Here is a 19,135-nt window from a genome sequence, read left to right as displayed (position 1 = left end):
AGGAAGAGAGATTTATCACACCTCTGTGCCAGAGAAGACCAACCCACTTTGTTACACAAAATACAAAGATGTGCTAGATGGATCTCCGGTTATAAATCTAAGAACAGAGTGATAAACTGAGTCGAGGGACTTGAATTTGGCTGCTGAAGCATGTCTCTAGATTATGTCACCATAATTTAATACAGACAGAAAGACTGCCTTAATAACTTTTTTTCTACAGTTAACTGGGAAGTTTGCTCTGTTTCTGCACAAGCTCTGTTGCTTTTTTGCTTATTTAAATGTAAATGTCTCATCAAGCCAAATACAAAGATATCTATAGTCTGTTACTCTTTCAATATATTGTTCACTTCCATCAAGTGTGCATGAAAGTAAACCGTCGAAAGAAACATTTCTGGACCTGGAAAAAAAAACATGAATTTGTCACGGCTGGTGCTCACTGGGATCTGTCAGGACAATGGAGCGTGTCTCTTGAACTCCTCACTCCATTAAATGTAACTGTTGTTTGATGGCTGAGGCGTCACAGAGCACAATCTGGGCCATTTATTGGCCAGGTTCAGTTTTCACTCCATCTCTCTTTTCTGTCCATTCATCTTGTTTCTGTCATTTTGTACTCCCTGAATTTCATCCACCACCTCCCTCTTCCTTCCCTCCTCACCAAGATCCACTTCCATCTATTCAGCCCTCCCCAATTCTTTGCTCTCATTTACTTCCCTTCCATCTGCAGATCCTCCACTCCCTTCCTACAGTTATTGCCCCTCTGTCATTTCTTTCCCTCTCTCTTTGCCTCACAAGTCTCTCCCCTCAATGCCTGCATATACTCTCCTCTAAGTTGGCATGGCTATGACAATTTCCACCCAGCCTTTGTCTGATCAGAACAGGCAGAAACTAACTGGCCAATTTCTTATTCACTGCCTTCTCACCACACTTCGTCTGCTTGTCAACACCTTTATTTCCCTCTGCTGTCAAATGCTGTCTGTATTTACAACTCCACTGTCTCACCCCATCTTTTTTCTTCTTACCCCTCATCCATTCATGCAGGCAGCTGTTTCAATCTAGTAAAAGATCCATTGTGTTACAGTTAATAAATGATGAGAGGGGTGGGCTGGCTGGCACTCAAAATGATCCACAGCACCCTGGACAGGCCTGAGTAGTAGCACAGATGAAGTCAGGCTTAATGTCTTGAAAGAGCTTGGCGCTCTGCCTAATGCAATTGACCTGTTGCTGTTTGGTGTTATTGCACTGTAGTGAAATGCTCTTTTTGTTTCCCTGGTTAAACAACTTCAATATTAATGCTTCAATTACTTTGGGTTTGACAGCTGAATATCTCAAACGCTAATGGGCCAGGGTGAGATCAGGGTAAGGGTCTCAGCCAAAGACTCTGACCCCCTTCTAAGTGATGCTGGTTCCTCTTTGGAACTGATGTAACTAGCATACAAATGCTGTTTGTCTTGTATATATTTTAAGAATGACTACTTAATGACTATTACTTTTTAAAAACAATTGCACTATTGAAAGCTAAGACATCCATCTATTATCTTGCTTCTATCTGGGAGGAAGGGGTATATAATCCCTCCAGTGTGGTACTGAGTCAACCCTGGGGTCTGTTCCCAGTTGCTCCTAAAGCTCATGATCATAGATGAGGGTTGGGATGTAAATCAAAAGCTTTGCCTTTCAGCTCAGCTCCCTCTTCAGCGTGATGGTCTGGCACAATGCCCGCAATACTGGAATACTTGAACTCCTTTACTTGAGGCAGAGACTCTCTCCCCTCCCAGAGGGAGGAACCTGCTGTTTTCTGGCAGAGAACCATTCAGAGGTCCTGAGTCTAATCCCGACCGCTTTGCAGGCTCCAATACGTGCTGGAGGTCCCAGGCTAAAGAAGCCAACAGAACAGCATCTTCTGCAAAAATCAGCTGTTTAATTCTGAGGTCCTCGCACAGGGAAAAACGTTTTCCTCTCGACTGCGTCTTCAGATCCTGTCCAGGAAAATCACCAAAAAATCTGACAAGGGGAACATGTCGTTGGTTATGTCAGATGGCTTGCAGCGCTGGCCCCAGGACTCCATATTCCCAAAGTAACCCCACCTTGATCCTGGAACACTCTCATCAGCCTTCTTCAGGAATACAGAACACATGTAGACTGGATAGAAATAAACTCAAATGACCCCTGAAAGGGTAAAGGACTGGTCCACTGTCCCACGGCCAGGACAGAATCCACATTGTTCCTCCTGTAATAGAGGTCCGCCAATAGGCAAGAGCCTCCTTTGGTGCGTCCAGGAATAAACTTTCCCCGTGAGGCTGAGTTGTGTGATACCCCGACCCTTTGGTCCATCGCTCTGTGATGCACGAAAAATCCTCTGTAAGACAAAGACAGGGGGCGCCAACAAATGTTCCCAGATCACCCTCACCAGCAGCCGGCAGCCTCCCCCTCCATCTGATCCAACTCAAACTCACGAGGTGATCAGTTGACAGCTCTGCTGCTCTCACCCGAGTGTCCCAGACAGACATATGGCTGCAGATCTGTAACATGACTAAACACTTAATCAAAGATTTTTTGACCTGGTACCAGGCACACTTATGAACATCCCTGTTCTCAGGTCTTTGTTATAGCAGATCAATGACTAGAGCAGAAGTCCAATAACAGAACACCACTCAGGTTTAGATCCCCAGGTGGAAGTGTAATGTAAACGTCTTTATTCTCATTTTCCTTTTCTTTTTCTCTTGCCTTTATAAAGCACATTTTTTACCTGGATTTTAAATAAGGTGATTATTATCATTCCCATCTTTCTTCAGATTTAAAACTTGGTATTTGGAAATATAATATTGTATCTCCAGACACTGACACTCCAGACACACTTTTTCCTGTTTATTTTCAGTTTATTCAACTGTGATTCAGTCTTTCTCTCCACTGGCAGATGTGGGTGTCTCCCATCTACTGAAGTTAAACATCATCACTACAGCAAATCACGTCCCCTTATCTTGTCTATTCAGCCGGGCTTTCAGAATTTAATTTGCTGCTGTGTTGCCGCTGTGGTGCGTGTTTGAAAACCTGTTTCTGTTTGTGCACATATTGCACCTCTTACTTATCGGTGGCTGTTTGTAGATGTGTGTGTGTGTGTGTGTGTGTGTGTGTGTGTGCATGTGTGGTTGTGTAATGTTTGATTTAAGAAGAGATTCCTGTCAGATCTGTGTCTTTGTGCAGAGCAACAAAAGGAGATGTCTGTGAGTGTTGGTGTGTGCTCATACGCAAAATATGTCCCTCACAATTTTACCCTAACACAAATACACACCTGCCCTGCAGTTGTCCCTTTTTCAATTTCTTCATCTGCCCACTACACTCTGCCTTTCTTTGTTTTATCTCTCGTCCTCTCTAAATCTCAATTTTGTTTCACACCTCCTCCACCCCTTTCTCTTCTTACACTGCATTGATCCTTAGCGAATGGCCTTCTACAGCCAGTAGCTTTTAATGAATGCCATGGCCTAATGGCTTTATCATTGGCCTTGATGGCTTCAGCCTGGTCACAGCTACGGCTCTGCTCTAAATTGTTTTCTTAACTACAGCCATGTGAGGAATTTCAATCGGGCTGAGGTCGATGGCGTAGTTGCAGCCTGCCTATCTCTCGTCAGGCTGTTACACACAGGGGCAAGAAAGGGTTAACGTGAGTGACGGGGGAGTGTATGTGAGAGGTTCATTCCCCTGGTCGTTTTGTCGTAGAAGAAGTGTGTGCGTGCGTGTGTGTGGTCTTGGTATGTATTTGTGTGTCGCTGAAGGATTCATCAGTAGGCTCGACAGCAAAACACGTCTGACACAGTGCAATGATGCCTGTGCTGACATATGCGAGGCGGCGTCTCTGCAAATATAGTGGTGTTAGATGAAAAGGGCTTTGTCTGTGACCCACCCGCTAGCAGACTAATCACACACACACACACACACACACACACACACACACACACACGAAGGACAGGAGACACACACCTCCTGTCAGACTTGTGCTTGTGGAGATAAAGTAGCAAATAAACTCCACGGTCAGACTGTTTGCCTGCTGAATAGCAAAGGGGGACTGATTATTCTGGCTCATATCCCCCCCCCCCCCTCCTCGTGCACTCTTTGTGTTTTTCTGTCTCTCTCTTCTCCTCCTCTTTCCCCTTTACTTTTCCTCCCCTGCTGTTGGCGAATCCTCCAAATGTGTCTCAGTTTCTCTTTCCTCCTTTCTCCTCTGTCCTCGTCATTTCTCAATCTGTTTTCTCCTCTCCCCCACGCTCCCTTGAGTTCTGTCCCTCTTACACACCCCTCTCCCTCTCGCTCCGTCTCTGTCTCTTCCTGTGCAACAGTGTGCAATCCTTCTTTCCCCACTAGACAGACGAGGAGAGCGACTGAGACGAATAGGAGGCGAAGAGGGAGCTGAAGAAAAAAAACAGAGGGAGAGACAGAGGGAGGCAGATACATAAAGAGGCACAGAGGAATTGATGGAATGACAGGCTGGTGGCAGGGAACACACTGAGGGAGAGAGAGAGAGCGAGAGAGAGAGAGAGAGAGAGAGAGAGAGACATAGAGAGAGAGAGAGAGAGAGAGAGAGAGAGACATAGAGAGAGAGAGAGAGAGGGGAGGAAAAAGAGAGAGGAAGAGGGCAGGAGTGCTGAGGAGAGAGATAGAGTGGATGTAAAATAGGGAGCTTCAGTGACTGCGTAGACAAAGGTAGCTTCAGAATGCATGTGCGCCTGCTATTTCATTCACACACACTCTCTCCACCTTCTCACACGAACACACATCCGCTCTCTCTCTCTCTCTCTCTCTCTCTCTCTCTCTCTCTTACTCACTCACTCACTGACACACACAGACAGACACACGCACACCCTCGAGCAGAAGCGGCAGAGCTGTGTGGGTCCAGGGCAGCATGAGAAGTGATATCTGTCCCTCCACATACGCAGCTGGCTGATTCACTAACTTAATTACTGGGCAGAAATACTTTACGCACACTCAAAGGCAACACCTTGATCACAGGCGAGCAGACTTACACCAACCACACACAAAACTAGTCTTCAGCGAGAAGTCAACATGGGTCTTGTGATGGGCACCTTTTCCATGCAAACAAAGCAGGTGAACTTCCACAAAGGTAAGGACTTTAATTTTATATCAATGAATCAAATGTTCACCATAAGGATGTATGCTTTTTTTTTAAGCACACGCATGTGACTGTATGAAAGACACACCTGTCCTGTTGTGTGTATTTACCTTAATGAAAGAGGCTTGTATGGTTGCTCACAGATTCATGAATTTTACAGAAGAAGTGCATTATGGGAATGAACTGAGTGTTTATGAAGCAGCAGTGTAAATTGGTATAAAATGTCCATTATTGGTTAATGATGCAATCATCGGGCCACCTGTCCTGTAGATGTAGGATTGTTTGTGCGTGTGTGTGTGTCAGTGTTTAGAGTGTGCATCAGGCATGTCTATAAAAGGTAATGGTATTTTCCCCTGTTGGCTTTCCTAACCAACCTGCCTCCTGTCTGCCCTGCTTCTGTTTGACAGGAGGAAACTGGCACTGACACTCGAGGCGTGCATGCTAACGTGTGTGCGTACATGCATGTGTGTGTTTTTTTTTAATGTACTATATGTGTGTTTCTGCTGATAACTGTTGGCACTGCAGTTATGTCCATGAAAATAGGTTTTGCCCACAATTCACCCCTAAAATAGGAGTGTTTAAGGGTGCGTATTTTGTATGTGTTCTATGGTGGCTGTGGCAGCTGTGTGTGTGTGTGTGTGTGTGTGTGTGTGTGTGTGTGTGTGTGTGTGTGTGTGTGTGTGTGTGTGTGTGTGTGTGTGTGTGTGTGTGTGTGTGTGTGTGTGTGTGTGTGTGTGTGTGTGTGTGTGTGTGTGTGTGTGTGTGTGTGTGTGTGTGTGTGTGTGTGTGTGTGTGTGTGTGTGTGTGTGCGTGCGTGTGTGCGTGTGTGCGTGCGTGTGTGTGTGTGTGATTGCAGTAATTCAGTATGCTGTAATCTGTCAGCCTTTGGCCCTGGTCTGTCTTGAGTGTGTTGACCTCTGACGTGATGTTTATCCCCAGCAGACACTGAGCTCCAGCACACAGACTGAGGAGACATGGACCTTAAAATCCTTATTTCGCACTAATCTTGTCAAGACTGACTGTGTGTTACATATGCTGTGTCAAGAACTGTGTGGCCAATGTTAAAGTGGTGTGAATTATATGCCGAAAATCATCCGTTACTTCCTAAGAAAAACTCTTCTTTTAGTTGACCATGTTATTTTTGTTTGACCTGCCATGCAGTGCAGCCAGAGCACACAGACAGTTTGAATTAGCTGTAAAAACACTTTAGGGAGCGTGTAAACGGTTTTCTGAAACACAGTCATATATAGCATCCTGCGTGGGTTGTTTATTTTAATTCTCGACCCAGTGCTTCATTGCATTGCATGGCAACAGCTCTTCGCAGATACTTCAGATGTGAGCTGAACAGATACTCCAGGCACATTTTCAAGGTGATTTTTCAGCTGCCTAAAATATGAAATGAAAAAATAAAATATGAAGAGACATGGAGAGATTATGGAGACAACAGAGGAACATACGCTGTGTTGTCTTCTCCCATCTTTTTTGTAGCTCAACCTATTTACCCGGGAGGAAACAATGCTTACAAAGCAACTGACATGTATTTTTAGCCAATTTAGTGCAGGATAAGCTCTCTAGTTAGGGTAACCTCTATATAGCAGCCACTTTGAAGTGTGCACTGTTAGTAGTGAGGAAGAGGGAGAGAGGGAGGGAGGAGAGATGAGTAAAAAAGTGGGAGAGAAAAGTTGAGAGAAGAGACGAGGGTGCTCTTTGGGGGACTGCAGTGTGAGTGTCAGTGAACGTGTGTGTTCCACCATCTGCTGCAGTGTTCATAAAAAGTGGCCTAATGAAAGCAGGACAGGATTCATTTTGCATGGAAGGTTGGCTCACCCTTGATCGACGCCCAAGATGAGGCAGCAACCAGCTGGGATGCTTTCGAAGTTAACTTGCTGAGAGAACAGAAGTTTTAAGGACGAACTAATGTTCAGATTCAGTGTCTGGGCAGCGGTGGGAGAGACAGTCAGGCAGGGAGCTGTGAATTCACATGTGCTTCACCCTTACCTTAACTTGGCATCAGTCTTTATCCACTGATCGATAATTGTGAGGTGAATAAATGTTCAGACCACCATATGTTACATTTTCTGGTAACAACAGATGTATTTTGAGCAAGATATTATTGGCAGTCAACAGATGGTGCCTCAAATGATCCCATTTAGGGGTTGGTAATTAAATGTGTTCAACAACAACAGTATGTTAGAAAACACTTGCTATTCCTTAAAAAATCAATATACAGTACTAACTGTTTCATTTAAAAATATGTAGTTTGGCTTCGACTTGACATTTTGCTAAGGACTCAAAAAACTTTTTTAGATTTGGACATTTGTTATTTTCAATCGAGACATTCCAAGCTCACACTTGATAATTATTTGAGGAAACCAGGACTAAAGTCATGCCATCAAGGTTTAATCATGAACTGAACTTCAAGTGTACACATTTTCAATGTTCAGTTCAATAAGTAATGCAGAATCGAGAGATGAATTGATGATACAAATGGATTTTAGAACTCAAATAGGTCTTTGGTTGTTTTTGTTTTTTTGAAGCAGAAACCTATACAAAATTGTATTTTTCTCCTCAATGGAAAAACCGAAAAGCCAACCCACATTTACAGTTATGAATGAGCAGGTTGTCAGAGAAAACCTGGAGATTGAGACCTTTCAATGTTTGAAAATTCTAAAAGAAATCTGTACTCGTAGAGAAAGACAAGACTTAGAAGGAGAAGAATGACATAAAACAACTCGCCCTCTCTGGTGGCGTTACAGTACTGTAAGCACCATAGGACATCTGGGTATTCTGAAGTCATCTTCTTGTGGTTTGTAAGTGGTACACAATGCTTTATTGAGGGGACAACTGTTGACAACTGACTGATCATTGATTTTTGCTTTTAAATCAGTGCTTCTAACAGTTAGATTGATCAATCTTTCATTCCCCTCTCCACACCCTGATTGTTCACTTTGTACCTTGTTAAGTGAAATAAGATCTCCTGTGAGAAATGCAGAAAGTCTTAGAGTTTAACAGTTTATAGTTTTACTGACTTACTTTACTTACTTAGTGGCTGAAAGCGCAAAGGTACATTTCTCCAGTTGCCAGTCTTAGCTCAGTAATCCCAGCGAGGAAATTAAAGTCAAGAGAAGGCTAAAGGCACGTTGGCGGAGTGAGTGGCCAAACAAGAGAGTGGAAGACAGTGAAGTGTCAGACTGGCTATTAAGAGGGTGAACTGCACCCGAAATAGTTTGGGCGTCAAGTTGCAAAAAATACAAATTCTTGCATGATGTTCCTCTCCATTTCGACACTTGTGCTGTGCATGTTGAATGAGAGGGACTCTGTTCAGTGCTGTGTTTTAAAGCCTCTACACAAATAGTCCATTATCCAAATACAGTCAAATTTAACATTTTTATATTAATTGACTGAATTGATGGTCTAAAGTGTTTTTGGCTTCAATAAGAATGAGTCCAATCTGATGTTATGGTCTACATACAGTCCTGCCGTTGTCTCTGTGTGAACAGAGAGCAGAAATATTAGCCGGTGCTGTGAACAGCTCATATGGCCATAGGTCGGCACTAAGGAATTTATCGACAATTATCTGTCTCCACCTGGGGCATAAAAAGAAAGAAATGTAGCCACTGTCACTGTGCACAAACTGCTCTGCTGATATGAAATATTTCCCAAGGGCTGTGTAATAAACTACAAAACCTGCATCTCCCCAACACATTCATCTCCCTGTCCATTTGCTCCATTTGTTTTTTGCCTCTTCTTTCATTTCTCTCCGCTCTCTCCCTCTGTCAAGTGGATTTCCTCTCTCCCTCTATTTATCTTGTTCACTCTTGCCTCATTTCACCTCCACTTTTTTGTCTTGTATGTTTTTCTCCCTTCAACTTTTTTCTTCGCTATTTCCAGAGCCGTTCTCTTTATGATCCATGGCGTCTTCTGCTAGCTCTTTATCTCAGGGGTTCTGTCTCTTTCGCTCTCTTGAACCCTCACATCTTTGTGTTCAGAGTGTTGCACAGATGATAGCCTTGTTTTACTCTGAAGATAACTACGCTCTCATGCTGAGTTTTAGTTTGGTCTGAAGGATAAACTAAAATATGTGTGTATGTGGGTCGGTTGGAGGAGAAGTGTTTGTTTTAACTTCTCATTCTGCCACAGGGCTAAAAGAACGGAGGGAAGAGGAAGGCTGTTTCTTTAATAGGCTTTATGGTTTCCACCCCTCTCTCTCATCCCCACACATCAAAAGAAATGCACCAAAAGGGCCAATTAGGACAGCAAAAGAGCATCATTAGACACATGGAAACATGAAGATGAATTCCTAAATAATGTGTGTGTGTTTGTGTGTGACTAGGTAAAGACATGAAATGATGGAATAATAAAATTACAACCTTACATCTTATATTTCTAAACACAACACATTTCACAGGATGCATCATTTCCATTTTTTTTAAAGCCCTTCATCAAAGATCCTCTTTGATGTATCGCTGTTGCAAATTAAACCCATTTTCAAGCATCCTTTTCAATCAAAAATCTATATAAATAATAATACTATATTTGCATATGATTTGCTTCCAAATCATTGGCTTGGTTCAAAGATAAACAACATTTTCCATGCAGTTTATCTCTGCAGACAGCTCAGCCTTATGCTTGCCTTCAGGCTCTGTGGTACAGGCGCCAAAGTGAGAAATGCAGATGATGAATATAGATAGCTACTTAGCTCAAAGTGTAATGTTAGCCAGTATGCTCAGCCTTTACAGCGGTGACGCTCATCACTTGAGCTTAATTAATTTGACGGCTGAAATAAGACTCAGGGTATAAACTAGATGTTGCCAATGTAACCCTACACAGCATACACAACACAATGGATTATTTATTCAAATTCAAACCAAAATGGTTTGATATCACCCGTCACTGGACATAAAGCACTGCATGACCATTGAGCATAAGATAATGTTACATATTAAATAGGTTTTTCAAAAGAATATGTATCATTTTAAAAACGACTTATCATACACTTTTATTGTAAATATGTGATTTGGAGTTTTTGTCTGGATTTTGAGCATTTTGTATTTTCTAATCAAACTGTATCTGTATGGGAAAGATATTAAGGGGATACATATTCATTACATTCATTAAGCCAGACACAAGCTGTTTTGGGTTTTTTTTTGTGCAAAACAAAAGAAAACATTTTAAACTTTTAAACACGACAGCAGACTAACAAGCCAAACTTTATCATCTGTTTTTTTTGTTTTGTTTGTATCAAAGAAGGATCCATCTGTTTAAGACCCTGTGCAGGCGAGAAAATCTACATCCGAGAGTTTGAACTGAGTAAACTGCAGAGTCGGTTGCAGTGTGAAAGAGGGACAGAGAAAGAAGAGCAGCTTTAATTATCTGCAGAGTTAAAGGAACCTTGACTGAATGTGTGAGTCACAATCAGAAACCGAAGGCATTAATCAGTAACCTTAAACACACTCAGAAACATGAGCTTCTATCTCTGCTCTGCTGTGATGTCTGTGTCACAGAACTATCTGACATGGGAATAAACAATATAACATATGTTATCAAACTCTAAAGATATGTGTGTATTTGTGTGATTGTGTATGTGTGCTGCTGCTTTGGCTGTAAATAATCAATAATGTATTCCTGTGTCCTTGCAAGCATCAGGTCAGTGACTCAAAGTTCACTATCGTGTCATGCTCTTGGAATAGCAAGCCAACAACTGTACACAATGACATCGAAGTTATTGGATTTTTTTCAGCCTAACTTTAAAAAAAATAATTGCTTCATCAAATACTCGAATGATTACTTTTGTCTGGGCACCAATTCACCAAACATCTTTTGTAATATATGATCATTTAATTCTGGCATTAGCTAAGCTCTGTCCCTTTTAAAATGATGTAGAAAAAATCTTTACGCAGCCGTTCAAATCCTAACGAGTGTTTCCCTGCTTCTTCCACAGCCTGCCAGAGAATAAATGTGTGTGTGTGTGTGTGTGTGTGTGTGTTTGTGTGTTAACTAAGACATCACATCCCATGCCAAACTAGTTAGCTTAGAGAATAACGATGGAGCAGAAAGTGTGTCGATGAGGAAAACAACTCCATTCCCTGTGTGCAGTGTTTCGCTCTCTGTTTCTGTCTTTTGATAGTTTTCTCATCGATTCCCCCCTAAATCACTCTCCATCTTGCATTAAAGCTTTATCTCCTGCTTTTGAACACTCCGCATTTCTGCCCTATTTTGTGCGTTTCTTTTCTTTTTCCTCTTTTGCACGCCACTTCATCACTATTTCTCCATTCAGCATTGCCCTTACTTCCCCCCTCAGCCCATCTTTCTCTCCGTTCCTCCTCTCCCTGGATGATGACAGATCAATAGCAGAGGAGCCTTTAATTATTCTCTTTTCATAATGTGATGGGAGCTCGTGAGAGGCTCACTGTGTTTCAACTGATAAAGATACAGAGGAGCAACTGTGGGAATTCATTTGGACAGCACATATTGGTATTGAATTTTCTAATGGACCACGTTTATCCCTGTCCAAAGCCAAATTGAAGCCTGATTAGAAATTACCAAAGCTGTGTGTCAATGAAACATTAAAGATCCATAGTCTATGTCCCAAACCTCTCAGTATGAAAAGGGCGAGTTTATATGTTCTGGGCTCCAGCATATAGCACTGAGGTTGGTCTGAATGTGCTGCTTTAAAAAGCTGAGCTGATTTTCTGAAGCCTCTACCCGGCCGTTTAATCTTAATCAAGATCTTTAGAGTTTCATTTTCTACCACACTTGCTCCCTCGTTTCCCCCCCTTATCCGCTTTGTTCTTTCACCTTCCCCTCTGCAAATGTCGTGTTTGCATGTCCCACTTGCTCTCTCCTCTGCCTTTTCTTTCTTGTGATGCCACTCGCCCACTCTCCTGGCTCTTGTTACCCACTTCTTCCTTTCTCTTTCGCTCTCTGCATCGCACTCTATAATCTCCAGCTGGAAGCTTTCCTGATGCGCTTCCTCACTCTCCCTTTTCATCTTTTATTGCCAAATATGTTTCCATCTCCGCCATTTTTTTCTTCCCCCCCTCATATTCTGCCGCCCCACTCTTCCAGTTCTACCTGTTTTATTCTTTCTCTTCCTTCGTATCTTATTTTTCCTAAGAAGTGAGGCAAGGGTTCTTGTGAAACAGCCCCTTCCCTCACATGCCATCAGGGAAACACCCGGCAAATCGACAGCACACACTCAGAATCACACACTTACTCTTGCTGTTTCCCTTAGCTCTACAGACCGACTTTGCAATGATTACTTGAAAGAGAAACATTTCTGTCAGTGTGGAAACAGCCCTGTCAGAGCCCGCAGGGAGATTGAGAGGGATGAAGATGTGAGAGAGGAACAAGCCAGGAACAGTGTTTCAAATGACAAGAACACCGGGCTGATATGTTCCAGAGATTTATAAGGCAAGATGGCTGGATAAGGGTGTATCAGGGCAGGCAGAACGCCTGTAGACAAATTCATAGATGCGAGGGGAGAGACAGATAGATAGATATAGTTTAAGGCTAAAGATGAAGCGGGGTGCAGTAAAGATAGCGAGGAATCACTTTGATGGGCTGTAAATTCCTACAGGCACTGTGTAATACAGCAGAAAAAGCAGAAAGGGATGAGCAGTTTGTGTGTGTGCGTTTGTGCATATAGAGCAAGATGTCACATGTGTCCAAAGAGACCTTATCCCTCGATCAGACATTCTCTCCTCTCTACGTGTGTAAAATGAACATGCGTTCATGTGTCTGCTTCTCTGTGTGAATGAGCGTGTGTAGGCAGGGTGAAAGGAGGCATTACTCCCCACTGCTGTCCATTCTGTCTCTCTTTGCGCAAAAAAAAGAAGTCCAACAACACATCTGAGAATTCATGAGCACATTTCCGTAGAAGCAGATTGCAGATTTTTTACTCACTAAACTAAATATTCACAGCTAAATCTTCCCATATGGCTCCCTAACAATCACACCTCGTTTATTATTCATCAGCAGACAAAAAGTGCCTCATATCCGGAGCAGTTGCCACATTCACAGAATCATTTTTTATGGCTTGCTGGCTCAATATATTAAAAAAAATACAACGCGTCTGTTCTCCAAATCCACTACTAAAAAATTGGCTTTAAAACCTGACATATGCATCATTAGAAGTAGTAGTTGTATCTCTTTTTAACGTTATCTCTGCTCATTTTGTGGGAAAAACGATTTGCTTTCGTCCTTGAAAAAGACTGTAACTTTGATCAGCACTGACAAAGACAATTTTACATTTGTTGTCCTCAGGCTGGCTTCTTCAACGTTCAAAGCTCAGCTCAAAATCCAGTTCAGTGCCTGGTTTTATTGTCTTACACTGTCAACACTGCTCTGCTCTCCCCTACATTTATTTCATAGCTTAAGTTGTGTGTTACTTTGCAGACCCCCCTTTTAATAAGAACCCAAAAAAAGAGGAACCAGTTCAAAAAGATGTTTGTTGTTTGGTTCAGCTCAGTACAGTAAACCCTGAACTTGCTTGCATTTCCAAAGCCAGTAGTACTGTTTTTTGGTAAGCTTAGTTTAACCAAATGAAGACAGTCATGTCAGCTATGTAATAGTGTGACATCATCGCAGACCAACACAGTGTAGCCAGCTATTAAGTAAGTTAAACGTTCAAGAAGTAAACAAGGGACACTTTCAGGTCGGATCAGTAGCCTTGGCACCCCAACAAAAGGGTACAAAAAAAGTAGGACGGTGCGGATCCCTTATTTTGGTGCCCTTCCCAACTTCAGTTTGTAGAAATGCCAATAAATGTGTCCCGTACTGAACCAAACTGAACCGGACCCCTTGGTGGAAAGAGGAGGAACACTAAAGATGAACACTTTTGATATATCAGTCGGCTCTACATGAGGTATGCAGAAGTTTTTAAAACAGCTTTGCCAATAAAACTTCACAAAATATTCTTTGTTAGTTTGTACATTATTAAATATGTGTAGGCCTACATATAATTATTATGGTTAACCTCCATCCTCATGAATATAGTTATTTTTTTATTTCATGTTTATTTGTATAGGCATATAGAAGGGAAAGTAAAACGTTGCCACAGACTACATCATTTATAGCCTAGGCTAATTTGCAATGTGTTAAATCTGGTGTTGCAGTAATATAGTCATATTATTTTTAGAGCTGTTTTTAAATGTAAAACATGTACAAAGTCCTCTGAATATCATGCAGTTCAGCACAACAAGCGAACTATATGTATGGCCTCGAGGACATAGTGAACACAGAGTAAACTGATACAAGCATCACAAAAATAATAAATAACAAGATCAAAGACATTATACTATACTTGTTTTTATGGTAAAGTGGATGCCGTTAACTTTAACTTTTGATGCTTTAGGAGATTTTTTCTGTTTATACTGTAACAATGATCCTTAATTGGATTTAATATTAAATATCAGACTTTGACTTGTTGCTTCTTTAACTAAAGCATCTGGCCTCTACTTCCAGCCCTGCTTGAAATGTTTTGTCTGTGCCTGTTATACAAGCACAGCAGGTTGTTTGTCATCTGTAACTGGCTTCCAACTTGTCTGTTTGTGCTTTCATCGCGTCACACCATGAACCTTGTTTGTATTGATCGAGCTGTAATTAAAATGTGATTTCTTCTGCTTTGGGCATGTGTGTGTAGCTCGAACGGGCTCAGGCCCACTCTCCTGCAGTGTTGGACCCTTTATCCGTCCCCTGTAAGCATGTGTATGTGTATGTGGGGGTATTATGGATGGATGAACAGGGATGATGGATGGAGTGAACAGAGGTGGTGATGGATTGAAGTGGCCTTTTCATGAACAAACCGTGATGTTGAGGGAAAAAAAGAAAGAAAGACGCACAGAGTTTCGCCTAAATTTTGTCACATGTTGCCCTCCCTCCATAATTCATATTTACCTCAGCAGTCAATATATCAGCCGGTATGTATTTGCATATTTGTGCCCCATTAGAGGAAGACAGATGCAGTTAGGTGTGAAATGCAACAGGGCATGTTTGTTGTTTTTCTCGCAGAGTGATTCACGCTGTGTCATCATTTACAAATCAATGGGTAACCTCATATATTTTTTTTATAATTCAGTGAATCAACATCCTGCCGATTTCACGCTGAATCACTGATGCTCGGTTCGGGCTTTTGGCTTGTGGGTAAAGGTAGGAGGCAGGGAGAGAGGAAGAGATTTGGAGGGAGGCTACAACCCCTCGTGAAAAACAAAGAAATGGGAGGGAGGGAGAGTGAGAGAGGGAGATCGTGGGGAGAAGAAAAGGGGGGAGAGAGAGAGAGAGAGAGAGAGAGAGAGAGAGAGAGGAGGAGGAGGAGCATAGTGGAAGGGAGTGAGAAAGTAAAGGTGGAAAGAGAGACAGAGGGATAACGCTTAGGAGGGAGAGAGGAGGATGAGAGGAGGAAAGGCAGTGTGAGGGAGCGTGTGTACGTATGTGTGTGTTTGTGTGTGTTATAGCTGTCCAAACACGTGACAGAGATACAGACTTCAGCATACAGACACGCTTGTTTCCATCACGACGACTGCAAACATGGGGGCTGTGGTGGGTACGCTGACCATGCAGACCAAGCAGAGAAGGCCATCCAGGGGTGAGGGGATACACGCACACTTAAACATAAACAAACTCACATGCACTTTTATTTGCATACAACCAGATATCCTCATGGACACACACACTATTCCTCTTTTCTCTCTCTTTAATACACTTGCATGCACACGTATGTGCAACAGGGAAACTTCTCATCATGGATGTTTTCGAGACACACTGTCTTTTCCTCAGCTGAAACGAACAACACAAGCGAGCTGAAGATCAAAGATTAAGAACTGCTGCCATGCTATCCTTTAAGATGCAGTGAACGAAAGAGAACATATGGTGTACTCTGTGTGTGTGTGTGTGTGTGTGTAGGTGTGTGTGTGTGTGTGTGTGTATGTGTGGAGGGGAGTGGGGGGGGGGGAGGTGAGAGAGAGACAACAGGAGCTCCTGTTGGAAAATAAGTCTTTAATGATTTTCTCCGACCACAAAGTTGTAGTACGACAGTGTATGTGTGCTTATTCATTCATGAGTGTGACGCTGACTGAGCTTGTCTTTTTTTGGTGAACCAGGGAAGGAGAATTCTGTAACTGTTTCTCTTTCAGCGTTCTTAAATACGTGTGTTTTAGTACTTTTGCACTTTGGAGCCTGTGTGTGTTTAAGAGGGGTGGAGGGGGCTGGTAAACACACACGTCCAAGGTGTTTGTCACTCTGCTCGCGCACTGCTTTTCTGTCTTGCTGTTACCTTGGAAGCACGGTAGCCATGGCAACAAAAGATGTCAGTTTTGGGGTGGGAGGGTGTTGGTAGTGGTGATGATGGTGCCAGTGGGGTTTTGATGAGATTGGGGTATTCCTGAGTAAGTCAAGGCCACGTGAAAGAGAGCAGATAGTGAGAGATGTAAATATGCAGATGGAGCAGAGGGACAGTTTCCTATGACGACCTGTTGCAGAAAGGTTTTACTACCTCATCCTCATAAAAACCTGCAAACCTAATTTAGAAAAAAACCAACAAATAAAAAACGGGTTGCTCCATTGAATGAGCACAGTAAGCAGGTCATTGCCAGTGAAAACATCCTCAGTTAATACTGTGCGACATATCTGTTGAAGCAGGCTATTACTGGTTTGCCAGTGCAAATTAGGCCGTACAGGATATTTTCCAAGTGAGTGCATATGGCTCGTTTCATCTTTTGAATCAGCGTCTGTTTTTGTTGTTTTCCTCCATGGGCTCAAACAAGCACCCCTCCCCGTAGGTTTTAAAAAGGCAAAGTGTGAATTTGTTGCTATTTTGAATAATGAGGTGGTTGTAGAGCTACTCACATTGTGCAAACGTGTGAAATATGACTCTCCCCGCAGAATGAAAACAAATGTTTTTTTGTTTTTTTTTCTCCCCTTCCACAAAGGCCCTTACAAAAGATGTGAAATAATGGAATGTGGAGCCAGAGCTCTTTGGAGGTTGTTTATAATTCTGGTGTAGTAGAATGGTGCTTGAGTGTCTCTCTCTCTCTCTCTCTCTCTCTCTCCTGCTCATCATGTTGGCTGTATGCAGGATTAGTGCCGCAGGGCTTGTATGTATGAAGCCGCCTGTTCTGTGGGGTTGCAGATCAGTTGTGATCCAGGATCATGACACTGACAGACACACCTTGAAGGAAGTCATTGCACGGCTCTCATATTGTTAGATGAGATGACTACATTATAAATCCTTAAGCATGAGCTACAAAAAAAAAAGGAATGTGTTTGCGTTCTGCGCCTGGAAGACTATTTGCGTTTGGGCTTGTCTAAACTGTCTGTTTCTATCAAGCTGCCTGCTGTTATCGAAACCTCCTTTGGTTGTAGTTTCCTCCTACCTGTTGTGTCGGCTGTATAGTTTTGTCTGGCATCAGGCAGCTGTTTTCCCTCTCATCTTTCGTTGAGTGGCCTCTGACAACTCATCTCACCAGCTTAATTTTCTCCTGGCATTTTTCTCCCTTCCAGAGTGAATTCTTAATTTCTCTACAGCCTCTATATTTCTATCTTCCTCACATACTCCCTGCAGCAATGTTGTCTCAATCTTCTTTCTCTCCTTTCCATGCTGCTCATCCTCTTATCCTACATGTTTAATGCTTTGCCGTCCCTGAACCTTTTCTACTTGTCATTTTCCACGTCTTTTTTTCTGTTGTTTTAACCCAACCGCTTTATCCTTTCCCTGTTATTTCACCGTTTCTCCCTCCCACTCCTTTTACACGCTTGTTTCCCTTTATCTTACTTTTAATTTCCCAAACCTCACTCTCACATGCCATCCCCGCAATCTGCTCCTGGCAGCCTCATCATAATATACCTCTCTCCTTTTCTCTCTCATTTATGCCTCCATTCTTCCTCTCCATTTTCTCCCTTTCTCCATCACCCACGTTCCCATTAGCTACTGTGAGTGCTTATTAAGTCATCTCATCACTCTCGTCTTCTGGCATCCAGTCATTTGTGTTTGTGTGTAAATGTGTGTTTTTGCAGATTCTGTGTCTAGACATGTATTTACTCAAAAATCACTTTTGTGTGTAACTCATTTATATTTGACTCACTCTCGATCAATGTTGACGCATTGATGCAGTATGTGAGGCAGTGACTTTAGGTGGATTTCTTTGTGTGTCTTTGTCTTATGTACACATAAACACAGCACTTCAGCGCTCCAGTCCTGCTTCACAAGCGAGGATTAGTAAGCAAACAGATACACGTGTGTACATACAAGCATGGTGTGTTGTTTATTGAAAGCACACGGGTGCTCACTGTTTTATCGGTGACCCTTGAAATAATGTGTTCATGTATTTCTTGTTTAAGAGTGTGTGAGTGGACGCATGTGGCTCTCTAGTTATGCCCTGAAGCGTGCACGACATCGGAAATTCAATGAGTTAGCTCAAATGCCGGTCATGGATTGGCCCCTGTGTCCATTGGCTTGAACGTGGAAAACATTGCATCTCAAAATGAGATCTTGATTTCACACTATGGAACTTGATAATGTTCTGTAGCTTTCTTATGGTGCTGTGTGTGTTTGAAGAAATGTTGCAGCTGAAGTCTATTTTTATGATACTTCCTCCATAGCTATATCTCCAGGGAGCCCATGGCTAGTAGAGCTGCTACTTCCTTACAAGAGCTCTCCACATACTTAAAGAGGCCGATGAGAGAGAGCCCTCTTCATTGCCGCCCGGACGGCAGATTAGGCTAATTCAGATTATGCAAATGACTTGCTCTCTGGCAAGGATTACAGGACATGGTACAAGAAGGGAAGAGAGAGCATGGCACTGATGGAGACGCTGAATGAAGGGAGAGTTTGGCAGAGTGAGAGAGATACAGAAAGAATGTGGGAATAGATTAGAGCTAACATTAAAAACCAGAGGCAGAAGTAGTTAAATCCTGTTTCAGGGCCAGAGGAAATGTTTGTTGTGGGTATTTTTTGTGACCGCTCTCCGTCCGGAATAGAGTGGCAGGCAGCTCAGGCCACTGCTTTATAAAAAATAACCC

The 19,135-nt window shown here is 42.6% G+C and overlaps 1 protein-coding gene across 4 annotated transcripts in view; it reads left to right on the top strand.

Annotated features, from left to right (window-relative positions):
• kcnip1a (Kv channel interacting protein 1 a) overlaps positions 1-19,135 on the top strand; it is a 35,371-nt gene that overhangs the window by 6,764 nt on the left and 9,472 nt on the right. Inside the window, exon 1 of one of the 4 annotated variants that reach the window (XM_079351878.1) lies at positions 4,268-5,110. The exons of 1 other annotated variant lie outside the window; for it this stretch is intronic. In XM_079351878.1, the coding sequence (XP_079208004.1) occupies positions 5,053-5,110 (58 nt within the window). In that variant the 5' untranslated portion in view covers positions 4,268-5,052. Of the gene's footprint in view, positions 1-4,267; positions 5,111-15,471; positions 15,705-17,041; positions 17,047-19,135 lie in introns of those variants that run through there. 2 more of the 4 variants (XM_079351879.1, XM_079351880.1) reach the window with 2 other exon arrangements.

This window comes from Symphodus melops, assembly GCF_947650265.1.
Source record: "Symphodus melops genome assembly, chromosome: 9".
Classification (NCBI taxonomy): domain Eukaryota; kingdom Metazoa; phylum Chordata; class Actinopteri; order Labriformes; family Labridae; genus Symphodus; species Symphodus melops.
Note: the sequence above shows the minus strand (reverse complement) of the source record. Positions and strands in the feature narration are given on the sequence as shown.